Source organism: Plutella xylostella, chromosome 29 (assembly GCF_932276165.1).
Source record: "Plutella xylostella chromosome 29, ilPluXylo3.1, whole genome shotgun sequence".
Classification (NCBI taxonomy): domain Eukaryota; kingdom Metazoa; phylum Arthropoda; class Insecta; order Lepidoptera; family Plutellidae; genus Plutella; species Plutella xylostella.
In genome coordinates this window covers 3,988,486-4,009,713 of record NC_064009.1, presented here as the reverse complement: position 1 = coordinate 4,009,713, position 21,228 = coordinate 3,988,486, and the positions used below count along the sequence as shown (strand labels likewise).

Sequence of the window (21,228 nt, the reverse complement as noted above, 5' to 3'; positions counted from 1 at the left end):
AATAATATAGGTATTTCGTAACGTACCTATACAAGGCGTAAGCTATAATCCTATGTCTACTTAGGATCTACCTACCTAGTACAAAGTGAAACGCTAACATAGTGAAATGGAAAATTAATAAAACTGTTGAATCATCCTTTACAACTAGACTAAGGTTAGTCACCAACACGCTAAAAAGCAGACTTTAGGGTTGTCACTAACATATGCCGACCAGCATTTTCAATACCTATTAACACTGACAAATTTTAACCCTTACTACCCTGACTACCTGTGCTTCAATCATGGCATCGGATTGTCCGGAGCAAAGCTACTTCCAAATCAGGGTTGCCACATAATTATTCGGACCGATATTTTCATAGAACTAACTGATTCTATGTGTACTTGTGTATCCACAGCATATGCTGAGCTGGTGCCGTTTTGACACTCTGGGTAGCCTTTGTTTGTTTGTTCTGTATATGTATTAAGTATTCTCTTATTTTTTTTGTTGTTTATTTTTCTGTCGTATTGTTCTGTTTCAGTGTGTCAAATAAATATTTCTTTCTTTCTTTTTTTCTATTTACTACTCAACACTAGCTAACTTGTCCCCATTTGTCTCCAGGACAAGCACTACCTGTGCATCATGGCGTCGGACTCGCCGGAGCAGAACCTCACGCAGTACTTCTCTCTGTGCAACGACTTCATCCACGCGGCGCGTCTGCGCGACGGACACGTGCTCATACACTGGTAAAGTGAAAGTCAAATTCTAAAGTATAAATACTATAAATATAAAATTTTCTGTTTTGCGGACTGCTGTACGTTTGAAATAGTTTCTTGAGTCATCTTTTCAAAATACTGTAAACTTACTCATTATTATCACATCTCAATCAAAATGATGTCGAGATCTTCATACCTAACACGGGGCGCAAGACTCCAGGTCACGCGATTTGAGCGTGTGCGGGGTAAGATTTGCCTTGTTTTGCGCGTCTTGCGCCTCGTGCTAGGTATGCTAAAGAGCATTTTAACCCGTGCCATCGCTACTGGCAAGCTGCATTTACATTTGAATTTGTGGTTACCATCGATCTTGGTAATATTCACATAAATTCCAATACAATATTTTTTTATATTGGTGCATCAACTGTGACAGAACAGTATCTACCGCCATGCCTATGTACGTGTAGATAGATACTCTGCAGGTAGGAGCTAAGTTTATCCAGCGGATGACCGTGGACCGGAGTCAATATTTGCCCTACGTTTCCTGAAACTCTCCGAATTCATTATGTCAGTCATGAAACTCGTGAATCTTGCGAATTTGCTCCGAAGTCCGACCTACTATTCCAAGTTTGCATCTGAAATGAGATTTGATCCTTAGGATATTATGGAATTGTAGCTTGTGATCTCATCAACTCAAGTCTCAAGTATAAGATTACCTAATGATATTACATATATTTTTAAAAATTACTAATCCGAAATTAATTTGATTTCGTAACCATAGGGTTTACCAAACTACCCAACACTATTACCAATTTATTACATAAATAGGTACTGTCAGTAAACGGATATTGTGTTTTTTAGTAAAATACAAATACAATTTTACTACCAGATAAATACGTGTCAAGGGGCTATACCATGTTTAACGGGGAAACCATCTGATACAAACAAAAACTACCCATATTCGAATGTATTTAAGGGTCCTGTCAGATGTCCGTGAAACAAGGTATAGTCGTGGGCCAACAAAACTGTAATAAAAATAATAATGATATAGGGTATTATTACCTGTGCAGCTTCAGAATCCGCTACGGAATAAAACTTTACAAACGAGAACTCCGAAGCTCATCTACGAAATACCTCCACAAGTGCACACATGAAAAGCTGAATATTGCATATTCAACGTGTCGAATGCTGAATAGCTGGAGACTACATTCCGCCATATTGTAGTTTCGGTCAAATATAGCACTTCCGTGGAACGGCTTTGTAGTCACGGCTTCAAGTGGAGGGAATAAAATGCTGCTTTTCACAGATATTACCGATCTACAGATAGAGTATTTCACAGAGAGATTTTTATAAGCAAGTACAAACTACTCACTTACTTTTACTGCTTATACCTGTTTCTCAAACAAGATAAAGTAATACATAAATTTATTGCATTTTTCCCATGTATATCTGTGGATAGAAAACCATCACAGCATATTTTTTATCATACAAACAACTGTACTTTTACCCAGACGATGTGAAACAGGCACTTGAGTCTTTAGGGAGGCGAAACAGACTATTAAATCCCCTGTTAATATCCCTATTATTATACTAGAATTTAAGTTAGTTTACTGTTTTATGTTTTTAAATTTAAAATGTACTTATGCGTTTAGTTTATAACATTGGGCCACTGCTGATGTCTGCAACAAATGATAATTACTATTATTTACCCTCCCGGCAGCCTGGCGGGCATGTCGCGCAGCGTGACAGTGGCAGTGGCCTACATCATGTCGGTGACTCCGCTGACGTGGCGGGAGGCCCTCAAGGTGGTGAGGGCGGGGCGCGCGGTCGCCAACCCCAACCTCGGCTTCCAGCGGCAGCTTCAGGACTTCGAGACTTACAAGCTGGTCGAGGTATGACAAATTAGGGTGTTTTAGGCCCCTCGCGCACTAAAAACCTGGCATCTAGTTAGGGTTGCGGCAGTCGGAAAATGATATGACGTTGTATAGGAGCGCTATGCGCTAGGTAGCCACGAATTCCCATATATTTTAGTGGCTGCCGCAACCTGGCTGCGCTGCCAGGATGCATAGTGCGCGGGGCGCCTTATGGTGATTGATGGATCCATGTGTCATCCATCCGTCTGGGGCCGAAACTACCTGAAACTCGAAGCTTTGTGGTATAACGTTCCGATTTAGCGAGCTAGATACGCTAGATGTACGAAACCCAGTCCTGACTTATCGTATTTCATGATCAGCCAATAATTCATGTATTTTTGATAATCGTTTCTGAAATGATCTGCTGAGTAGCACGAAGTAACTAACCTTTGTTTTAAGGTCCTCCGGCAATACAGCATAAATCTATCTAAAACCTATCACCCCCAGGAGCGTCGTCGTATAAAAGAGCGGTATCCGTCCCTGGCTCTATCAGACCGAGACCTGGCGGAGTGCCGCGTCATGCTGGCCTCCTACCAGACCATGCTCAACCAGAAGACCATCTGCGAGGGCAAGTGCGCCATGGGACGCCAGTGCCCTACCGGTAATATGTAGCTTTATGTGTAAGGTGGGTTTAAGGAGTATTGGCAAATGTTATTGCACTGATTGTATGTATACTTGGGCACTCGTATTGAAATTGGTAAGAGATTAACATCAGCTTGACGATAGATTATAAACTTTCTCATTCGTGTCACAACAACTTGCACCAAATTTCGTTTAAATGCATTCCCAATCGAATCCTTGCATGCCGAAACGACGTAAATTATAAGGAAGAACTTGAAGGGTCCACCGATTGTAAAATCCATTAATCGTTCATTATGTACCCCTCGCTACCCGGGTGAGTATAACTTGGTATCTAGCCAAGAACCAGGTATCAAGTTAACTCGCCTGTGTTACATAAACCTCAATGAACCTCCACAACCTTCCAGGGGTGTGCCGGACGGGTTCGAAGCGGCAACCCCGCACGCGGCGCCCCTCCACAGCCGCCAGCTCTCTCGAGTCCAGCCCCGTGGGAATGCGCCGCTCCCCGTCCACGCTCTCCACCACCTCTACTGCATCCGGGTACCGACCGCGGTCCTCGCCAGCTGGGCTCTATAGCTATACTGGGGGTAAGTAACATGCCGGTCGTTGAAAATTAGTTATCCATAGATATCACTCTTAACTGTCTTTGGTCCTTACAAGTAAATATTGCTTCTAGTACCAACGATTATAGGCAACAAAGGCTACCAAGCCTATTCACAGATTAGAATAGGACATCCTTAAGCCCTTTACGCTGCTCTAATCGTCTTCGTTTTGTTCGAGTCGTTGGCAACTAAATGAAACTAACGCGCATTGCGGGTATTTGAGTATGGAACTATCCGCAGCTAATGTACCTATGCCTTCAATACTGCGATCTTCAATAATGGCAAATAGATGCGGATGATAATAGGGATAAAACGAACGAATGAGAGCTATCTTACAATCAGATAGAGTAGTGGCTCGCGCAGCAGCTCTCCGAAACTTAGTTTTTGTCATATAGAGTCACCCCCTGGTCTCTCACAAGTCCATGTCTTGTCTCCAGCAACCTCCCGGCCGACGCGCTCAGCATCAGGCATGAGCATGACTCGCATGACGGACCCCATCGGCGGCGGCACGGCCATGGCGGTGGGCGGCACGGAGTACTCCCGCCGCCGCGCCGCCTCCGCCCCCGCCACCCCCGCGCTGTCCCCCGCCACCTCGCCGCCAGGGTCGCCGCATAGGAATACCACTCATAGGTGAGATCTCTTGGGATTTGATGTACACCAATTGACGTGCTACGTTTTGTGAGCTGTGATTGGAGCAATTTTTTTCAAGACCACGCTTTTACATATAGCTTATTAGCGTCAGCGTCGTCGTACACGCGTTAAGTGATTACGTATCACTGTGTGTATGTTTTATTTTAAGGTTTTTAGAGCAATACATTTAACTATACAGGGTGTCCCATAAATAGTGGACCAGAACAAGAGTTTTTCAGTTTCACTCCCTACCATTGGACCACTATTTAATGGACATCCTGTCGTATAGTTGATTGAATATGATGCACATTTCCAACACGTCCATGCAATATCGCGAACATTGAATCAATCGATACCTTTCATTCAGAGCCGCGGTGGCGCTGTAACGAAGCTGTTACATGAATTAATTAAAACTCTCGTATGTCAAGGCCGACTTGGCTAGAAAATGGTTACAGTGATGGAAAATAACTTTTACGGGGAATCATGATATATCAGTAATGATGGGAACAAAAAAACAGGGGTGGGTACAGAGTAGGCTGACTCATTTAAATGGATCGGTGTTATAATTATAGAGTTACATAATAATTTGGGTCACCCGTTTGGCTAGCAAACCGTTTTTCTGTACTTAACTATTCCCTCCACGGATCCATTTTCACACGGTCACATGTATACAATTTTTAGTTTATTTTTACCCATTTACCATTTCCATTGTGTTTTGTTTCATGGTGTAGGAAGGGTGGGTGTGCATGGATGATACCGTCAGTGCAGTGGGACCCTGCCTCCATGTAGCCCCGTGCCATGGACCACCAGCGCAGACCAGGCTTTTCATAGCACCTTGTCACATTCACCAGGTTATTCGTTTTACTTTGGTTCTGTTTGTTACTTGCTAGATTTTTAGTCATGTGTTCTTTTATCTTCGTATCTATGTAGTAACTGTGTACCTTCATATTTATTGTACCATTTATCTGTTATCAGTATTATTACCAACTGTTAGAATCTTCAACATTCTATCTAACTTTTTAGCAAAACAAATCCTAAATAAAAGACGAAATCTCTTTTTAAATCTTTATATTCAAATTGGGCTCTTAACACTTGGGCGTAGTTAGCATAAGTAATTTTGTCTGTTATCATAATTTCACTTTGCAACTCATCTCACGTACTGTCTAACTACCTCTTCTAGTGAAATATTATTCTACATTTAAACTGTAAAGTTACCGTTTTAGTGTTGGCGTTTTCATGATAATAAGGTAAGTAGCTAGGTTGCTACATAAGTACATATAATTACCACAAGTTAAGATGCAAGATATGGACCATGGAAAAATAATTTAGCCGTGAAATTTTTATTGTTATAAATGTAAATTTTATTGCCGTTATGCAAACATAAAAGAATCCTGAAAATGTTAATATTATAAAAAAATATATATACTTACTGACACTAATTAAGTTAACCTTATAAAATTATAAGAACTCGGGTTATTAAAGTTCATATTACCGACAAGAAATGAAAACCAGACCACTGTTCTAGTTATACGTTTAAAATACACTCACGAGCAGTGAAAAAGTTCCAGTGACATGTTAGGAGGACCCCAGACCTACAATAATATTGTGCAATATATTTATTGTGCGATAAGTTTTTCATACAAATGACGTTTTCGCAATCTAGACGATGAATTATATTGCACAATTGTCATTATTGCGCAATATAATTGATCGTCTGTGCCGCCTTACAAAGTTACTCGTCTGCAATATTTGAGTGCATTACCAGAACAGAATATTACTAACTAAAAACGTAAATAAATGGGATGAAATTTTAAATTAAATATTTTTAAAAATTGGGACATGGGTGTCGGCATTTTGTGAAACTTTTTCGTTGCTCGCGAGTGTCAATAAAGCTCACAAAGAGAAAAGTGCACTATCATCGCTAACTTGATTAGATTATTTTAGATACCAATAGCCTATAGATATCCTATTACGAGTATGCAATGTGAAAATTGTTTAACGGTATCGCTACATTAGAATGTATTTGCCATCGTTTTTTATGGTAAGTAAGTATTACTTTGAATTTTTTGCAAGGTAGGTATGTACCTATATTAACCTATGTTACAAATTTGAAAATAACCCATCAGTTAGTAATGCCTTGAGAAGATTTCATGTATAAAAGAAAAAACTGAATTTGCTACGAGAAACGTAGCACGCCTACGCGGCTACGCCAACGCGTAGCACGCTACGAGTGTGCTATGAATATGAAAAGTGTGTGTTTTATCGTAAACCCCGTATGTACTTACTACTTACCCTAGTCAGCATTATTGTATGTGTTTTTATAATATGTCTCAGGGGTGTTATACGTTTTACGGATACATATAGATATCTGAATTTGGCCTAACTCGTAATTACTTTATAGACTTTTGCACTTATTTTTACTATATAATTTTTATTGGTACTTATACTTTAAAATGCACGTGAACATTGAACGCTATGGTGTATTTTTAATGACATCGGTGCTGAAAAGACAACCTTGTTTTCTATAAACCAAGAATCTAGATTTTTTACTTAGTAACGATTTGTTAGCTATGTAGATAACATTCTGACCCACTGTTTTGTGAACAAAACAGAAATTCATTTGATTTACGACTATTTCTTTGTTCTGCAACTCGCTCTGGTGTTGCTTAAGTGAAGCCGTAATATCTAGACACGCGGTAGCGTGTCAAGCCAAGTTCGAGAAACAGAACTGGCGACCCGCACCGTGTGTAATATTACACGAACCATTTCAAGCCACTTTTGACCCCCTCATAAATAAAAAACTATTTAATATAAACGTATGAAATTTGGCACATATTAAGACTTACGAGATACATATTATTATGTGTTCTAAATTTCATGAGCGTATCTCAAACGGTAATTTAGATATTAATGTCCAAAAAACCTAATTTTTAACATTGACTGACTCATGCCCGTTTTCACCAAGAAATCCTAAATTTTAGGAAACTTTTAACTCATTTTAAAGATCTCCTAAGCGTAAAATGGTTTTCACCACTGACAAACTGTCACTTAAATCCGTTAGGGACTTCTTAAATTTAGGAGGTGAAATTTCGGCCTCTTAAAGTTAAGTGACAGTTTTTTTGTTTGCAAATATACTTCTAGCTACTCAAAATTAGATATATTGATGCTATTGAGGCTATAGAATTAATCACAGATCGTGTATTCGATCACGTAATTACATGAGAGATTTCGAGAGACAGCATTTAACCAAAAAAAATATGGAGTAACAACTTGGATACTTGAACTTTTTTCGAAGGTTGAGATTAACTTACATATTGAGTTCCAGGATTAATAATACCAGTTGTGATTTGGGTGAAAATAGACGCATTTTTCCTGAAATAAAAATGACATATTATGTATCTAGCCTATCTGAAACCTAGTTAAACATTGTGAGATATGGCGTTTCGACTTTCTCCGTGTTCGGCATCATAAGGGTCACAGTGACAGTCCATTTTTCTCTCCACCTTTAATTTGCAAGGTGCGGGTGCCTATATAAATAGAGTGAGTCGCCCGCGCGCCTCAGTTGTAATATCACCATGCAGAAATGACTAGGTTTCAGATAGGCTAGATACATAATATGTCATTTTTATTTCAGGAAAAATGCGTCTATTATGTAGTCTGAGCCTATCTGAAACCTAGTTAAACATTGTGAGATGTGTTTATTATCGCATGGTGGAGAGAAAACCAACTGTGACCCATAAGCTACTGATGAGTATATCAGTAGATAAATATTTGAATCTATAAATTTATAATGCATAGATTTCTAAGTAATAGATATACTAAAAAGAAAGGTATAAGTATACATAAGACTTAAGTACTTCCTTATTATTCCTGACTTGTCAGAAAGTTATGGAAGGTATGTACCTAAACATATAGGTAGGTATTTATACATATCGAAAGCAATACTTATAAGTAATTATTGATCAAAATCTTGTTATTGTCAAGGCAATATTTTTAACATACACTAGCCGAATGGATGGAACCAGTGAAATACTTTGCAACAATATTTAAAAGCTGTAAAATGTAGAATATCGATCCAGGCCGCTGGGGCTCAGGTCAGCACATGCTGACTAGGGTATGTAATTCTGGACTGACCTCAGAAATGCAGCAGCCGACCCTGGAGCCTCGAGGACCTGCTCAGTCAGCCCTGTACGACGACACGGCCTGCAACACCTGGCGCGGCATCTAGTCCTTGGAACGAGGAGTGGTGCTTGAAGGGAAGATAATTTTACTAAATATCTCAGCCTCATCAGCTACTGGAAAAGATTAGATGAAGGCTGTGACACTGGCGGATAACTAAGTATTCAGTTTTTCAAAACATGATGCAGGTCACTATATTCATATTCTAGATTGACAAGTAACACACAGTCTAATTTTGTATTTATTTATTTATTTATTTATTTTAAGGCACACAAAACAGGTTACAATCATTATAAATAAAAGTGTTATAAAAAGTATTTTGTTCTAGATTATAACCCAAAACATGTGTACACAGCATGATTAAAACTAGAAACATGTTCTTAAATATTACATTTTAACAAATAAGTAAATACAGGTAAAAAGTACATATTATATGACCTAAATTTAAATTACAAAAAAAGATATTTTTATTGATGATCGTTGAGGATATTTAGAATAGATCGTCGATAACGACATGGGTTAGAGTCAAATATATCTATGTTATGTTCATTGGATAAAGTGTTGTACGTGCGACGCATCCTTACTAAAGGATTATAATAAGAAGTATTATTTTTGAAGACTTCAAGTGGAAACAAATTTGGCTTACGTGTTCTAAACTGAGTATTAATTTTCATTGACGATAAAAGTGCTGGTGAATCTATTCGTGAATGGATAATCTTGTGCAAGTACATAAGGTCACATTGTGTTCGACGAGTTTCAAGAGAAGTTACGTTAAATTTTCCCAGCCTAGCTTTATAACTGTTAAGTGATCGAGTGCTATGCAGTTTGTAGGCTAAAATTCTGAGGCACTTTTTTTGCACTCTTTCAATATTTGTGGTGTGGACCATGTAGCAAGGAGACCATATAGGTGAAGCGTACTCTAATATGCTTCTTACTAAACTATAATACAAATAGAGGAGACTATGAGGATTTCTAAAATTGCGAGTAGATCTTACAATAAACCCTAACAGCCGATTGCCCCTGTTAACAATATACTCATAGTGATGTCTAAATGTCAGTTGTTCATCAAACATAACCCCGAGGTCTCTAATTAAAGTTTTACGTTCAAGAGATTGAGCACTAAGTTCATAGTTGAATAGGATACGGTTAATTTTTCGAGTGAACGTTATAACTGAACACTTAGTGATATTAAGTTTCATATGGTTAACGGTGCACCATTCTGAAATCGTATCAAGATCTCTTTGTAGGTTATTGCAGTCTTGTAAATCTGTTATAGAAGTGAAAACCTTCAAATCATCAGCGTAAAGTAAGCAGGGACAATTGAGCCTGTCAATTAGGTCGTTTATGAATATTATAAACAAGAGGGGCCCAAGATGTGATCCTTGGGGCACTCCAGATGTCGTAATTATAGGAGAAGACAAGAAACCCTTTACTGCAACTAACTGAGACCGCAAATGCAAGTAGGAGCATATCCACCTGAGCAAGCTACCATGCACACCATAACAGGAGACCTTGAAGCATAGGATTTCATGGTTCACCTTATCGAACGCCTTAGAAAAATCTGTGTAAATTGAGTCGACTTGTCCGTTTTTTGCAAAAGCACTGCATAGGTAGTTTTTATACTCTAAAAGATTACTTACTGTAGATTTATTTTTCATAAACCCATGCTGCTTTTGTGACAGGAAAGGTGAGACGTGATGATAGATACGGTCATAAACTAAAGATTCGAATATTTTCGCCATGCAAGAGAGAATACTGATTGGTCTATATTTATCACACATTGACTTATCACCTGACTTATGAATTGGGACTATATGAGCAATTTTCCAACGGGAAGGGAATACCCCAGCTGTTAGACTTTTATTGAATATTATAGTCAGTGCACCTATAAGTTCTTTACCGAATGTTTTGATGAAAGAGGGTGGGATTTCATCAGGCCCTGCACCTTTATTGGAATCTAGTTGTTTTACTTTCGTGAGAATGTCATGACTGCTTATACTGATATTGGAAAGATTAGTGTTTTCAATTCTGATGTCACTCTCAAAGTCGCCAACAGGTGTACTATTTTCGTAAACTGAGCCAAAATATGCGGAGAAAAGCTCGCAGATGTCTTTTCCATTGGACGCAGTTTGGTTATCGTATGTCATTGTCAGAGGTATTGTGACATGACCCTTTCTACCGTTAATAAAACGCCAGAAACCTTTAATATTATTATCAAGAGAGTCTTCAACCGAGTTTATAAAAGTTTTGTAACATTCATCTATGAGTTTCTTACTCCTGGTTCGTAACATTGAAAAGGTGTCGTAGTCACGCGGGTTATTGTAGAGTTTAAATAGTTTGTGAAACTTTTTCTTTTCTTCAATGCATCTTACAAGTTTATCAGAATACCATACAGGATAAGTCCCACGGTTGGTTTTACAAAGGGGAGTATGTTGCTTAATTATCCCGTAAAGCACATCATAAAATCTATCTAAGCAATCATTAATATTATTAGGTGACAAGACTTGTTTCCAATCTATGTTATTCAATGCTAGTTTAATCTTTTCAATATTACATTTATGATAATTATACCGTTTCTTATGTAATGGACGCAAAGGCTTGCTTGTTTTTACGATTGAGACATCAATGGCAAGTGGAGGGTGGAAGCGATCTTCACGTGTGAGGGGCTGTGCGCCATAGACAGCTATTTTAGGCAAGTTCGATAGTACAAGGTCCAGATATCGTCCGTCTTGATTAGGTATATTATTATGTTGAGAGAGATTACATAAAGAAAGATTTAGGGCCAACATATTAGCTTTACGATCACGTGGATCACAGGGTAATAAAACAGTTGGGTCATGTGTTGATGCTGACCACGTGATATAAGGTGTGTTAAAATCCCCTATTATTAGAAAATTACTATTTTCATTAGCATTCAAAATTATGTTTTGCACGTTATCATAAAAAGATACTAAGTATTCATGAGGTAAGTCAGGGGGTAGGTAACACAGACAAACATTCAGAATCTTGTCGTTAATGTTATCGGGCAAAATACTAATCCAAATATCCTCAACTTTACTACTCCAGCTGGTCTGACAAATAACATTTAAACTGTGTTTAGTGGCTAGAAGAACTCCACCACCATCCTTTTTATGAGAACTCACAATAGTGTCCTGACGATCTCTACGGTGCACAGTGTATCGTTTATCAAGTAACTCGCCATCAAAAATTCCATCATTTAAGTTTGTTTCAGTTAGACAAATGATATCATAATTAAAATTCAAGGTACTTAGATATAATTCTGTCGTTTTAGATCTAATGCGGTTCACATTTTGATAAAAAATTACAACCATTATTATATAGATAAATAATAAACTACATGATTTAAATTTATTTTTAATTTACTAATACGAAGATAAAGTTAATTCTACTTGGATTTGTTAGAAAGGTTGTTCAGCTCAACTTGCTCAAGTTTTTTTATACATTCCAAATTCCTTATCTGAATGGCATCGCAATCATCAGCTTTACGTACGAATATTCTACCAAACCTCACCCAAACATACTTATATGACTTTTCTTTAGCAAAAGCTCTAGCAGAAGCGTGCAATTTTTTAGAATCAGAGGACAAATGTTCATTTACGTAGATCCTAGAGCTTTGTCCAATTATCCCAGCATTTACTGAGTTAAGTTTCTCATTAGGGTGAGCTTTGTTATAACGAAGAGCGGCAGAGATCACAAGGTCGCGTTGGCGAGGCGATGATAAGGTGACAAGTATATTCCTAGGTCTGTCTGAGTTGGAGTTGACCTTTGAAACACGGCGACAGGCGCGGATCTCCGTCTCTACTATTGGCACTTTCAAAGTTTCGCAAATATTCTTGAAAATAGTCAGTACGTTTTCACTTCGCTTCTCCGGGACAGCCTGTACCTCTACGTTGCAGTCGCGCGAAATCTTTTCCATGGTACTCAGACGACCACTGATTTCACGAATTTGATTTTGCAACTCTAAGTTACTTGATTCGAGAGTCTTTATTGTTTCATCTCGACGTTTGATTTCCGATTTGATATCAGACTGTTCAGCTGCCAAAAAATCTGTTGTAGTTGTAAAATCATCCTTCAGTAATTGTATGGCAGTACTCACTTCGGCATTGACAAGGGTTTTAACGTCCTCTCTTAGTGCTGCTCGAAGGTTCATCATGAAATTTGATGTGGGCGAGAGCTTAGCATCGAAAAGTTGACTTATAGTTTCGATAGATAGATTGGCAGACTTTTTCAGGTGAGATGCGGGATCAGGAGAAGATATCTGCTTCGGGTTGTCACAGGACATGTTCATCGAGTCATCGTCGAGCATAAAGGAAGATGTGTCATTTCCTGAGCTTTGTTGGATAGGTGTATTATCATTCACACGGCGGCGGGTTACATTAGTACATGCTGGACATTTTAATGATTCTATCGCTTCCTTAGCCAATGATTGGTTATGTGGAACCTTCAGACAAGCAAAGCAGAAAGCAAATTTACAAGTTTTACACTTCAGATATTTATGTTCTGCAACTTCTATAGAACATCCATAGCATGTCATTGCCATTTCTAATAGGTGACCCTGTTGGCGGATCTGCTGTTTTATGTAGTAGAAAGTATAACTTGCTATGGCGAAGAGTTCAGGCACTGGTGGTGGGGTAGGACTCGGCAAAAAATAAGTTTCTATTTTTAGATTATTCTAAGCACTTACGTGCTTTCCCAATGCACACGAAGATGTCACATTGAAATCTGCACACAATAAAATCGGTTTCAGACTTAAACACGCACTTTGAACACATAAAAATATTTTATATGTGGGAGCAATTTGTAAACACTGTTTCTTTTTTGAGTACCCAACGAAGTTCTTTGTATTCTAACTAACTCGGCGGTTAACGAGTTCCTGTGCAGTCCTACTAGGAAGGAAAGATATTTAATAAGCCTTTGCACCGATTTTGTGGGCTACTATCATTCTGTATCATCATGTGTGAATATTATGAGCTCTGGCAGCATTCCTTGGTAGATGACATCAATTAATAAAGATTGATTAACACAACAATAACAATTGTAATAGTTGACAAATGAAACCCGGCTAACATGTCTTAGCTGGGTAAGTAAATGATCAGTCATGCCACCAGGATAAGTAAAATGTTCAGTACTTCATATGAAAAACATTAACAAGGTCACCTTTAGGTATGTTCGTCAACACTAAGGGCAGGTCTCGGCCAAAACCTTAAGGCTTCGCCTTGTTGCAACTTCAAAGGTACGTAGGTAGGTACCTACTTACATTGTTGTAGGTTCGATTTTGAAACCATTAAGTCAACCTAGATAAAACAAAATAAAATAGCTCGATTAAATAAAGATGGTACGTAAAGATGTTAGTTGTACCTGATCAGACCTGATGCAACGACAGCCAACATAGACTCTCTAATCTGTGGAAGCAACAATCATGGTGGCGGGAACATGGACAGTTGGACGAGCCACCTCGAGCCTGACTTATCAATCAGAACTGACAGTTCGCCAACAGCAGATAGCTTGCGGCTATCTATAGGTAAACTTAGGTAGTTAGCTATACCCAAGAAAAATTCCTTGGACATCGATATGACAGTGGAACGGCGAATAACTGTGGCACTCTTTAAAACAAAAAGGCTTGTTGTTGTCCAGCTAAGGAAGGTTACCTACTTCAGCGACCTGGTATTAAGATTAAGAGTTTATTATGACTAATAATTATTACTTATTTAGAAAGTTTTCAGCAAACTAATAAATCAAGCAGCTACCATGTCACCGCTGCCCGGTTATAACTCTGTACTAGCTTAGTAGATATATATACCAGTTTTAGCCTTCAGCTAGAGGCCAGAGAGCTCCTAAATGAGATGCGAGTACGAGCATGACACAAGTAATTTTTTACTTGGTAACTAGTTACGTAACTAACTGAAAGATCCATAAAACAGTTGAGGATTACTCAAAATGGAATTGTGAAAACGGCACGTCTGCATCTTAACCAGTCAGCCTAAGTAGTTTCAGCAGATACAGTGTTGAAAAATAGTTATGAAACGTTTGCGCCAGAATCGAACTAAAAATACATTTTCATTAGAGAAGCCGTTTAGGCATGAATAGGTACTTTCACCCTTTGGATTGTGCTCCAAATGATGACCTTCGAAATTCATAGAAATTTAATGACGACTGCCATTGTTTATTATCTAGCCCCGTACATTGAGTAGGGCTGCGGCTACACGTGATGTGATACACAGTACACAGTAGGTATATGCATGTTCCCAGAATAGTGGAAGTTATAATTTTACCAAAAGGTAGTCGTCTCGTGCAGGAGCACCGTTACTCGATTTATTAGATACACAACTAGTAGACAGCTGCTGCGTAGGAGGTTCACGCATTTTTCAACAAAGAGCTCGGATACACACTCACAATCCACTGGGACATAAAGAAGACAGCTAATATGGTGCCACTCAGAAACCGCGATGACACTCCGATCATGATCACCCGACAGTAGGATCATAATAAATTCGGTAACTTTTGAAGCGGTATGGTATAGCAACAGCGACTTTCACGAAATCAGGAATTAGCTCAGTGCTTTTAGGTTGAACACTCGCCGGTGGGATTCACTTTGCTCACAGCCGAGGAAAGAAAAGACTCAAAGCTGGAATCTGCCGATGTGTCATGACACTTAAGATAGTGTCTGGGGGGTCACTTTATATGACGAAAAACGAACTTTCAGTGCACTGCGGCGCGAGCCGCTCTATCTGTTTGTATGTATTAAACGTGCCGATTGCACGACAGCTCTCGTTCGTTCGTTTCTCATCAGTATAGAGTAACGCTCCTACTTACCGTGCGTCACCATTCCCATGAGCAGTCCAATGATCTTAAGGCAGTTTAGAACAAAAGCTGCATTAGACAGTTTCTTCAGCAGAGACATTGAAATAAAAAATTTATTGCACAACTATCCCCAGGAGCAGTCTACAGGTCACTTTGGGCAGTTCAGAAGAAAGCTGCTTTAATAGAATACCCTACCTCAGCGGAAGCATCAAATTGAAGTGCTATAACACTTTTAGAAGCGGTGCACGTTACCCGATTTGTCGGCAGCCATGCCGATGCGGCTACGGCGACTGCAGGTGGTTACTCAGGCTTCCTTGGTGTGCCCTTGTATGGCTAACATGACCAACCTTGGCAGTAAACGTTCGTCTGCATATGCCAAAATCACTGATGAATAGCGCACGTTACTCGATACCTTCTAAATAAGTCACTCATAATGATGGCTGACGATGATGATGACCGTACTAGCAATAGTGCAGGCGGTTCCGCTGAGCATAAAATCTCTTCCCAGACAGGGGGCGTTTGGATCTGGCAACCAGAACAGGAGTGCCAGGTGTGCGCAGCGATGCAGGTGGGACAACACAGCCGCCAGGGCAGGAGTGCATGGCTGGGTCTATGCAGCGATGCAGGTAGCACAAACCGGTGGCCAGGGCCAGGATCGGGTGTACGCTGCGATGCCGGTGGCACAAAACGGTGGCCAGGGCCAGGACCGGGTGTATAGCCGCCAGGGCAGGAGTGCATGGCTGGGTCTATGCAGCGATGCAGGTACCACAAACCGGTGGCCAGGGCCAGGACCGGGTGTACGCTGCGATGCAGGTGGCACGAGACGGCGGCCAGCGCAGGAGCACAGGGCCGGGTGTATGCTGCGATGCAGGTGGCACGAACCGGTGGCCAGGGCAGGAGCGCAGGGCCGGGTGTACGCTGCGATGCAGGTGCCACAAGACGGCGGCCAGCGCAGGAGCTCAGGGCCGGGTGCAGGTTACACGAAACTTCAATTTCACCGAATCGGCCTGCCTACCCTCAGCGGGTAGGTACCGGCGGATCACATTACTCGCCGCACATGCCACAATGTCCCAACATACTGAAACTCGGAACCACGTGCTTCCTGTAAAAAATCCTATGACGGTCCTGGAAAGCTCCTGTTTGTAAAGCCTTACATAAGCTATAATCAAGTGCATTATTGTAATAGCAAAGTTTTTATCAACTGTTTTCTAAAAATATTAGAAATTGAGGGTAGAAAAATATATTTTTATTATTTTTTCCTTTATAAAATTAACATATGCTTTACTTAAAGCGGTCATTAATGTAAGTATCTAGCTCAAGCGCCACTAGTAGGACCGGAATATGTGATCAATCATCACCACGACTATTGAATCGGACCCTACTGCGTGGGATAAAAACCCCAAGCGCCGGAGCATTATGACCAGTGGCTGAGCTTTTAAAAGCAGTAAATAATAGCATTTTACTCACGGCTTATCAACTCAAACCTTCGTTGCGAAATCCTCAGCAATGGCTGCGTGCGCAGCAGTCGGCAGGCCCCGCGCCGCCTGGTCCGCATCACGCTACAGCTCCCGGCAGCGAGGACTCCGCAAATTCAATATTATATTTTTCCCCGTCGGAGCGAAGCCGACGAGAACCGTGGCTACATTGAGCCATTTTGCCGAAGTGTTCACTTCAAAAATCAAAAACCAACTGAGGCGCGCGGGCGACTCACTCTATTTATATAGGCACCCGCACCTTGCAAATTAAAGGTGGAGAGAAAAATGGACTGTCACTGTGACCCTTATGATGCCGAACACGGAGAAAGTCGAAACGCCATATCTCACAATGTTTAACTAGGTTTCAGATAGGCTCAGACTACATAATATTTATTTAATCTAAATTAAAACATATTATTTTATTACACTCATCAACACTCTGTTCCACCAATGAATCAGTTGCTAATGATATTGCGCTCTGCAACTTCTTCAAGTTCCGTCTCCTAGCAGAACAGAGCAAAGCAATGGTGGTTCTTCAAAATAGTCAAGTTTCAAGAAAATAATTGTTCGCGTTTTCTATTTTCTGCCATTGCTTCCTGCACTTTATTAAATTATACTTCTTCTCTTGTGGAAGGATAAAATACAATTTTCGGTTTCTTATTTACAAACAAAACGTAATAAATAAGGCGATGTCAACAAATATTATACTTTTAAAAGCATAGACAATTGACAAACAGCCAATGTTGACAGAAAAATGAATGAATGAAATTGAATCGGTAAAAAACATCACTAGTATTTAAATGACGGATTGCTAGGGAGCTCTTAGCTTGGTGAAAATGAATTTACGTAGGGAGTGGATTTAAGAAGTCTCTTAGCTTAAGAAACTTTTAGTAATATGACTGTTTAGGATGTCTTGGTGAAAACGGGTATCACTCACGTAGGTATAGATACTATAGATCAAAACTCTTAGGCCCATTTAAAAATAGTCGTTGCTTAGCACTTGCTCAAACTAATGCTTAGCCAAGTACGACTTCACCTAAACTAAGTCGAGTTGCAATGAGTCTCTAAAATAGACACTACTTAGCGTTTGCTCGGCTAAGTCACTGTCTTAGAACCTGTTATGTCAAATCTGCGTCAAATATATATTTGGGCCATTATTTTATTTTAGGGACCATTATCGGTCCCCTACAAAGAAACATTTTTTAAAAATTAAATAATGAAATTCAGGAATATAGCTACCGTCTGTAGCAATTAAATAAGACACCGGTTACAGAAAATATAATGAATTTATGTAAAATACTTTATTTATTTACAAATTACGGTAACTCTGTTGTTGTTTTTGGTAACGCAATTGTTTTTCATACAAAAATTGTCTGTCCCTCGGAGCGAGTCATATGAAACAAGCACAACGTGTGTAAAAAATTATAATGGAAACAATTTTTTTGAATATTATAACGAATATGTCATTATTTAAACTTTACTTCACGGTAATAATCATGATTTTATATGAACATATTATGGGACAATTAATATTCCTGGCCGAGTCCCCAAACCTAAGCAAAAATACACCTACACTAGGTTACCCTAGGAAATTCAATCATAAATAAACTTTTTTTCACTTTCTTACACCTAAGATCATTTGAATGGCTGTGTATTTGTATCGGAGTGCAGGAAGGAGAGCGGGACGGATAAAATGACCAAGTCTTTCGGATGAGAGTCCTGGAGAGAAGCGCGTGTATTTATTGTGACGCCACTGAGTTACCGGCGACATACGGTGAGTTTTATAGATATTTTTTATTTTATTTCATGCAATATATGTAATGATTAGTAACAATTATTAGGGCATTTTGATATCCCATGTATATGTATTCATTTAAGTACTAACTTCAAATAGGTTATTGTTTTACAACTGCGTTACCGCTACACTTCGTTACTTTTTCAGTAACGCAGTTGTAGCTATAGTAACTCAGGGGTTTTTCTTATAGTTTCAGGTATCTGTTACTCAATTTATGGTACAAATATAACATTTGAGCATATTATATTGTTACAGTATAACATTTCAGACTCAATGGCGTAAACAGCGGCTGAAAAACAACGGCTTTATAGGCAAAAAAAATGAGAAATATTTCTTAGTATTAAGTTGTTATATTTTCAGCGATTTTAATGTTTGATATTAAACAAAGAGTTCTGTTAATTTTAGTTTGATAGTTTTTTTCACATTATGATTAGTTTTAATTGAAGAAAGTATAAAGATTGTGATTGAGATACCACTGTGTTACCAATTAACCACAGCGTTATCTATTTGTCCCTCGTTTCCTGAGAGTATTCACAAACATTTTAGCTACTCTATATTAGAAAGAATGTTAAACTAAATATAATAATTAAAAATTCACCTTATTTAGAGCTATTTCTAAAACTTTGAGCAAAAAATTATGATTATCTTGTCCTTTTTTCGAAAAGTATTGCATTAAAACTTATTGATTGGTAACGCAGTGGGAAACTTTATTATAGAATGAATAACAAAACTGAGAATATTTTGTAATTTAAACTGTTAGATTAATGTTTTTTTTCTTACTTTTTATCTGGTATATGTTTACGAACCAAAATATATGTTCCTAACAATAAAACATAATTTTGTATGAAAGTAACGCAGTAGTATTTTTTTCTCATCGTTCCTCGATTAAACGTCAATAACTTTAAGAAATAGCAAGAAAACATCGCTGCAAATGTATTTAATGAATAATATAAATGTTAAATAAAATAAATAAATATTGAATGGTTAATTAATAAGAAGTTTATTTTTGAAAAAAATATCTGTAAAAGTATGTCAAATTGTACCCAAAATAAAATAATGGCCCATTTATTTATCTGTGGTCATGGTTTCATTTCGTAGTTTTTTAGAAAATTTGGTATAAATGTGGTCTGTGGATAGCCTGAGAGCTTAGAATAATAATTTCCTGAGAGTTTGGCAGATGTGACAATAGACAAAATTGTATGTATGCTAAGCAAGGGCCAAGTCTTGACAAATGTGAACTCGAACTCGGCTAAGTCAGAGTGCGAACTTACTGGCATAGTCTGTGCTCAAGTAGTGTCTATTTTAGTGAATTCGTGTTCTTAGCTTGTGCTTAAGCTAAGACTCCGTCTTAGTTTCGTCTATTTATCTTGGCCTTATGGTACTACCATATTATCATAATATGCGAAAAATATGAAATGGCTTTGAGATGCATAACATTAATGTTTACTAGTCTAAGATAGCTGTAAATATAATGGAATGGGATCGGATCAAATCGGATCGGATCAGATTGAATCGAATCGAGTGGAATCGAAACGAACCGAATCGGATCAAATCGGTTCAAATCGGATGAAATCGGATCAAATCGGATCAAATTGGATCAAATCGGATCAAATCGGATCAAATCGGATCAAATCGGATCAAATCGGATCAAATCGGATCAAATCTGATCAAATATGATCAAATCGGATCAAATCGGATCAAATCGGATCAAATCGGATCAAATCGGATCAAATCGAGTCATAACGGATCAAAACGGATCAAAACGGATTAAAACGGATCAAATCGGATTAAATCGGATAAAATCGGATCAAATCGGATCAAATCGTATCAAATCGAGTCAAAACGGATTAAAACGGATCAAAACGGATCAAATCGGATCAAATCGGATCAAATCGGATCAAATCGGATCAAATCGGATCAAATCGGATCAAATCGGATCAAATCGGATCAAATCGGATCAAATCGGATCAAATCGGATCGATCGGAACAGATCGGATCGGTTAAACAATTGAGTGAATATTGTACCTACACTTTATAAAGTCTAGTCAAACTTTTGATTTTTTTTTTATTTGTCTTTATAAATGGACCTACGGCGTTACGAGCCTCGTAACGTAATAAATGGGTGCCAAGTTCAATGGTCAGTCCTGAAATTTATTTATAAGTAACAGTATAACATATCGTATCTTCTTATAACATAAAATAATGTACTCGTATTGTAGCCTAAGGTCTGTCTTGGCTAGTTTTCAAAATATATTAATTACTTATAGCCTTCACAAGTTAAACCAACAAGAATTTGTCGGTTCTTATTAATTCGAACATAATAATTCGTTGGTAGGTGTATAAAAACTAGCCAAATCAGACCTTGGGCTACAATACATTATTTTATGTTATAAGAAGATATGATATGTTATACTGTTACTTATAAATAAATTTCAGGACTGACCATTGAACTTGGCACCCATTTAGATCTCACTTCTTTTGTCGTTGTAGTCAACAACCAAGGCATTTATAATAATATTGAACTTGGCTCTCATTTGAGCCGT

The 21,228-nt window shown here is 38.6% G+C and overlaps 1 protein-coding gene and 1 long non-coding RNA gene across 4 annotated transcripts in view; both read left to right on the top strand.

The window, feature by feature from the left end:
- The window catches only part of LOC105390716 (dual specificity protein phosphatase 22), a 70,452-nt gene that overhangs the window by 41,020 nt on the left and 8,204 nt on the right, over positions 1–21,228 (top strand). For 2 of the 3 annotated variants that reach the window (XM_048631515.1, XM_048631516.1), the window contains 6 exons: positions 599–723; positions 2,411–2,582; positions 3,051–3,204; positions 3,590–3,769; positions 4,222–4,414; positions 5,146–5,265. In XM_048631515.1, coding sequence (XP_048487472.1) covers positions 599–723; positions 2,411–2,582; positions 3,051–3,204; positions 3,590–3,769; positions 4,222–4,414; positions 5,146–5,203 — 882 coding nt within the window. In that variant the 3' untranslated portion in view covers positions 5,204–5,265. The remainder of the gene's footprint in view (positions 1–598; positions 724–2,410; positions 2,583–3,050; positions 3,205–3,589; positions 3,770–4,221; positions 4,415–5,145; positions 5,266–21,228) is intronic. The other variant, XM_038116687.2, reaches the window with a different exon arrangement.
- On the top strand, positions 18,033–19,538 carry LOC125490960. Its single transcript, XR_007268006.1, has 2 exons — positions 18,033–18,664; positions 18,941–19,538. It is a non-coding gene; the product is annotated as an uncharacterized LOC125490960 (long non-coding RNA).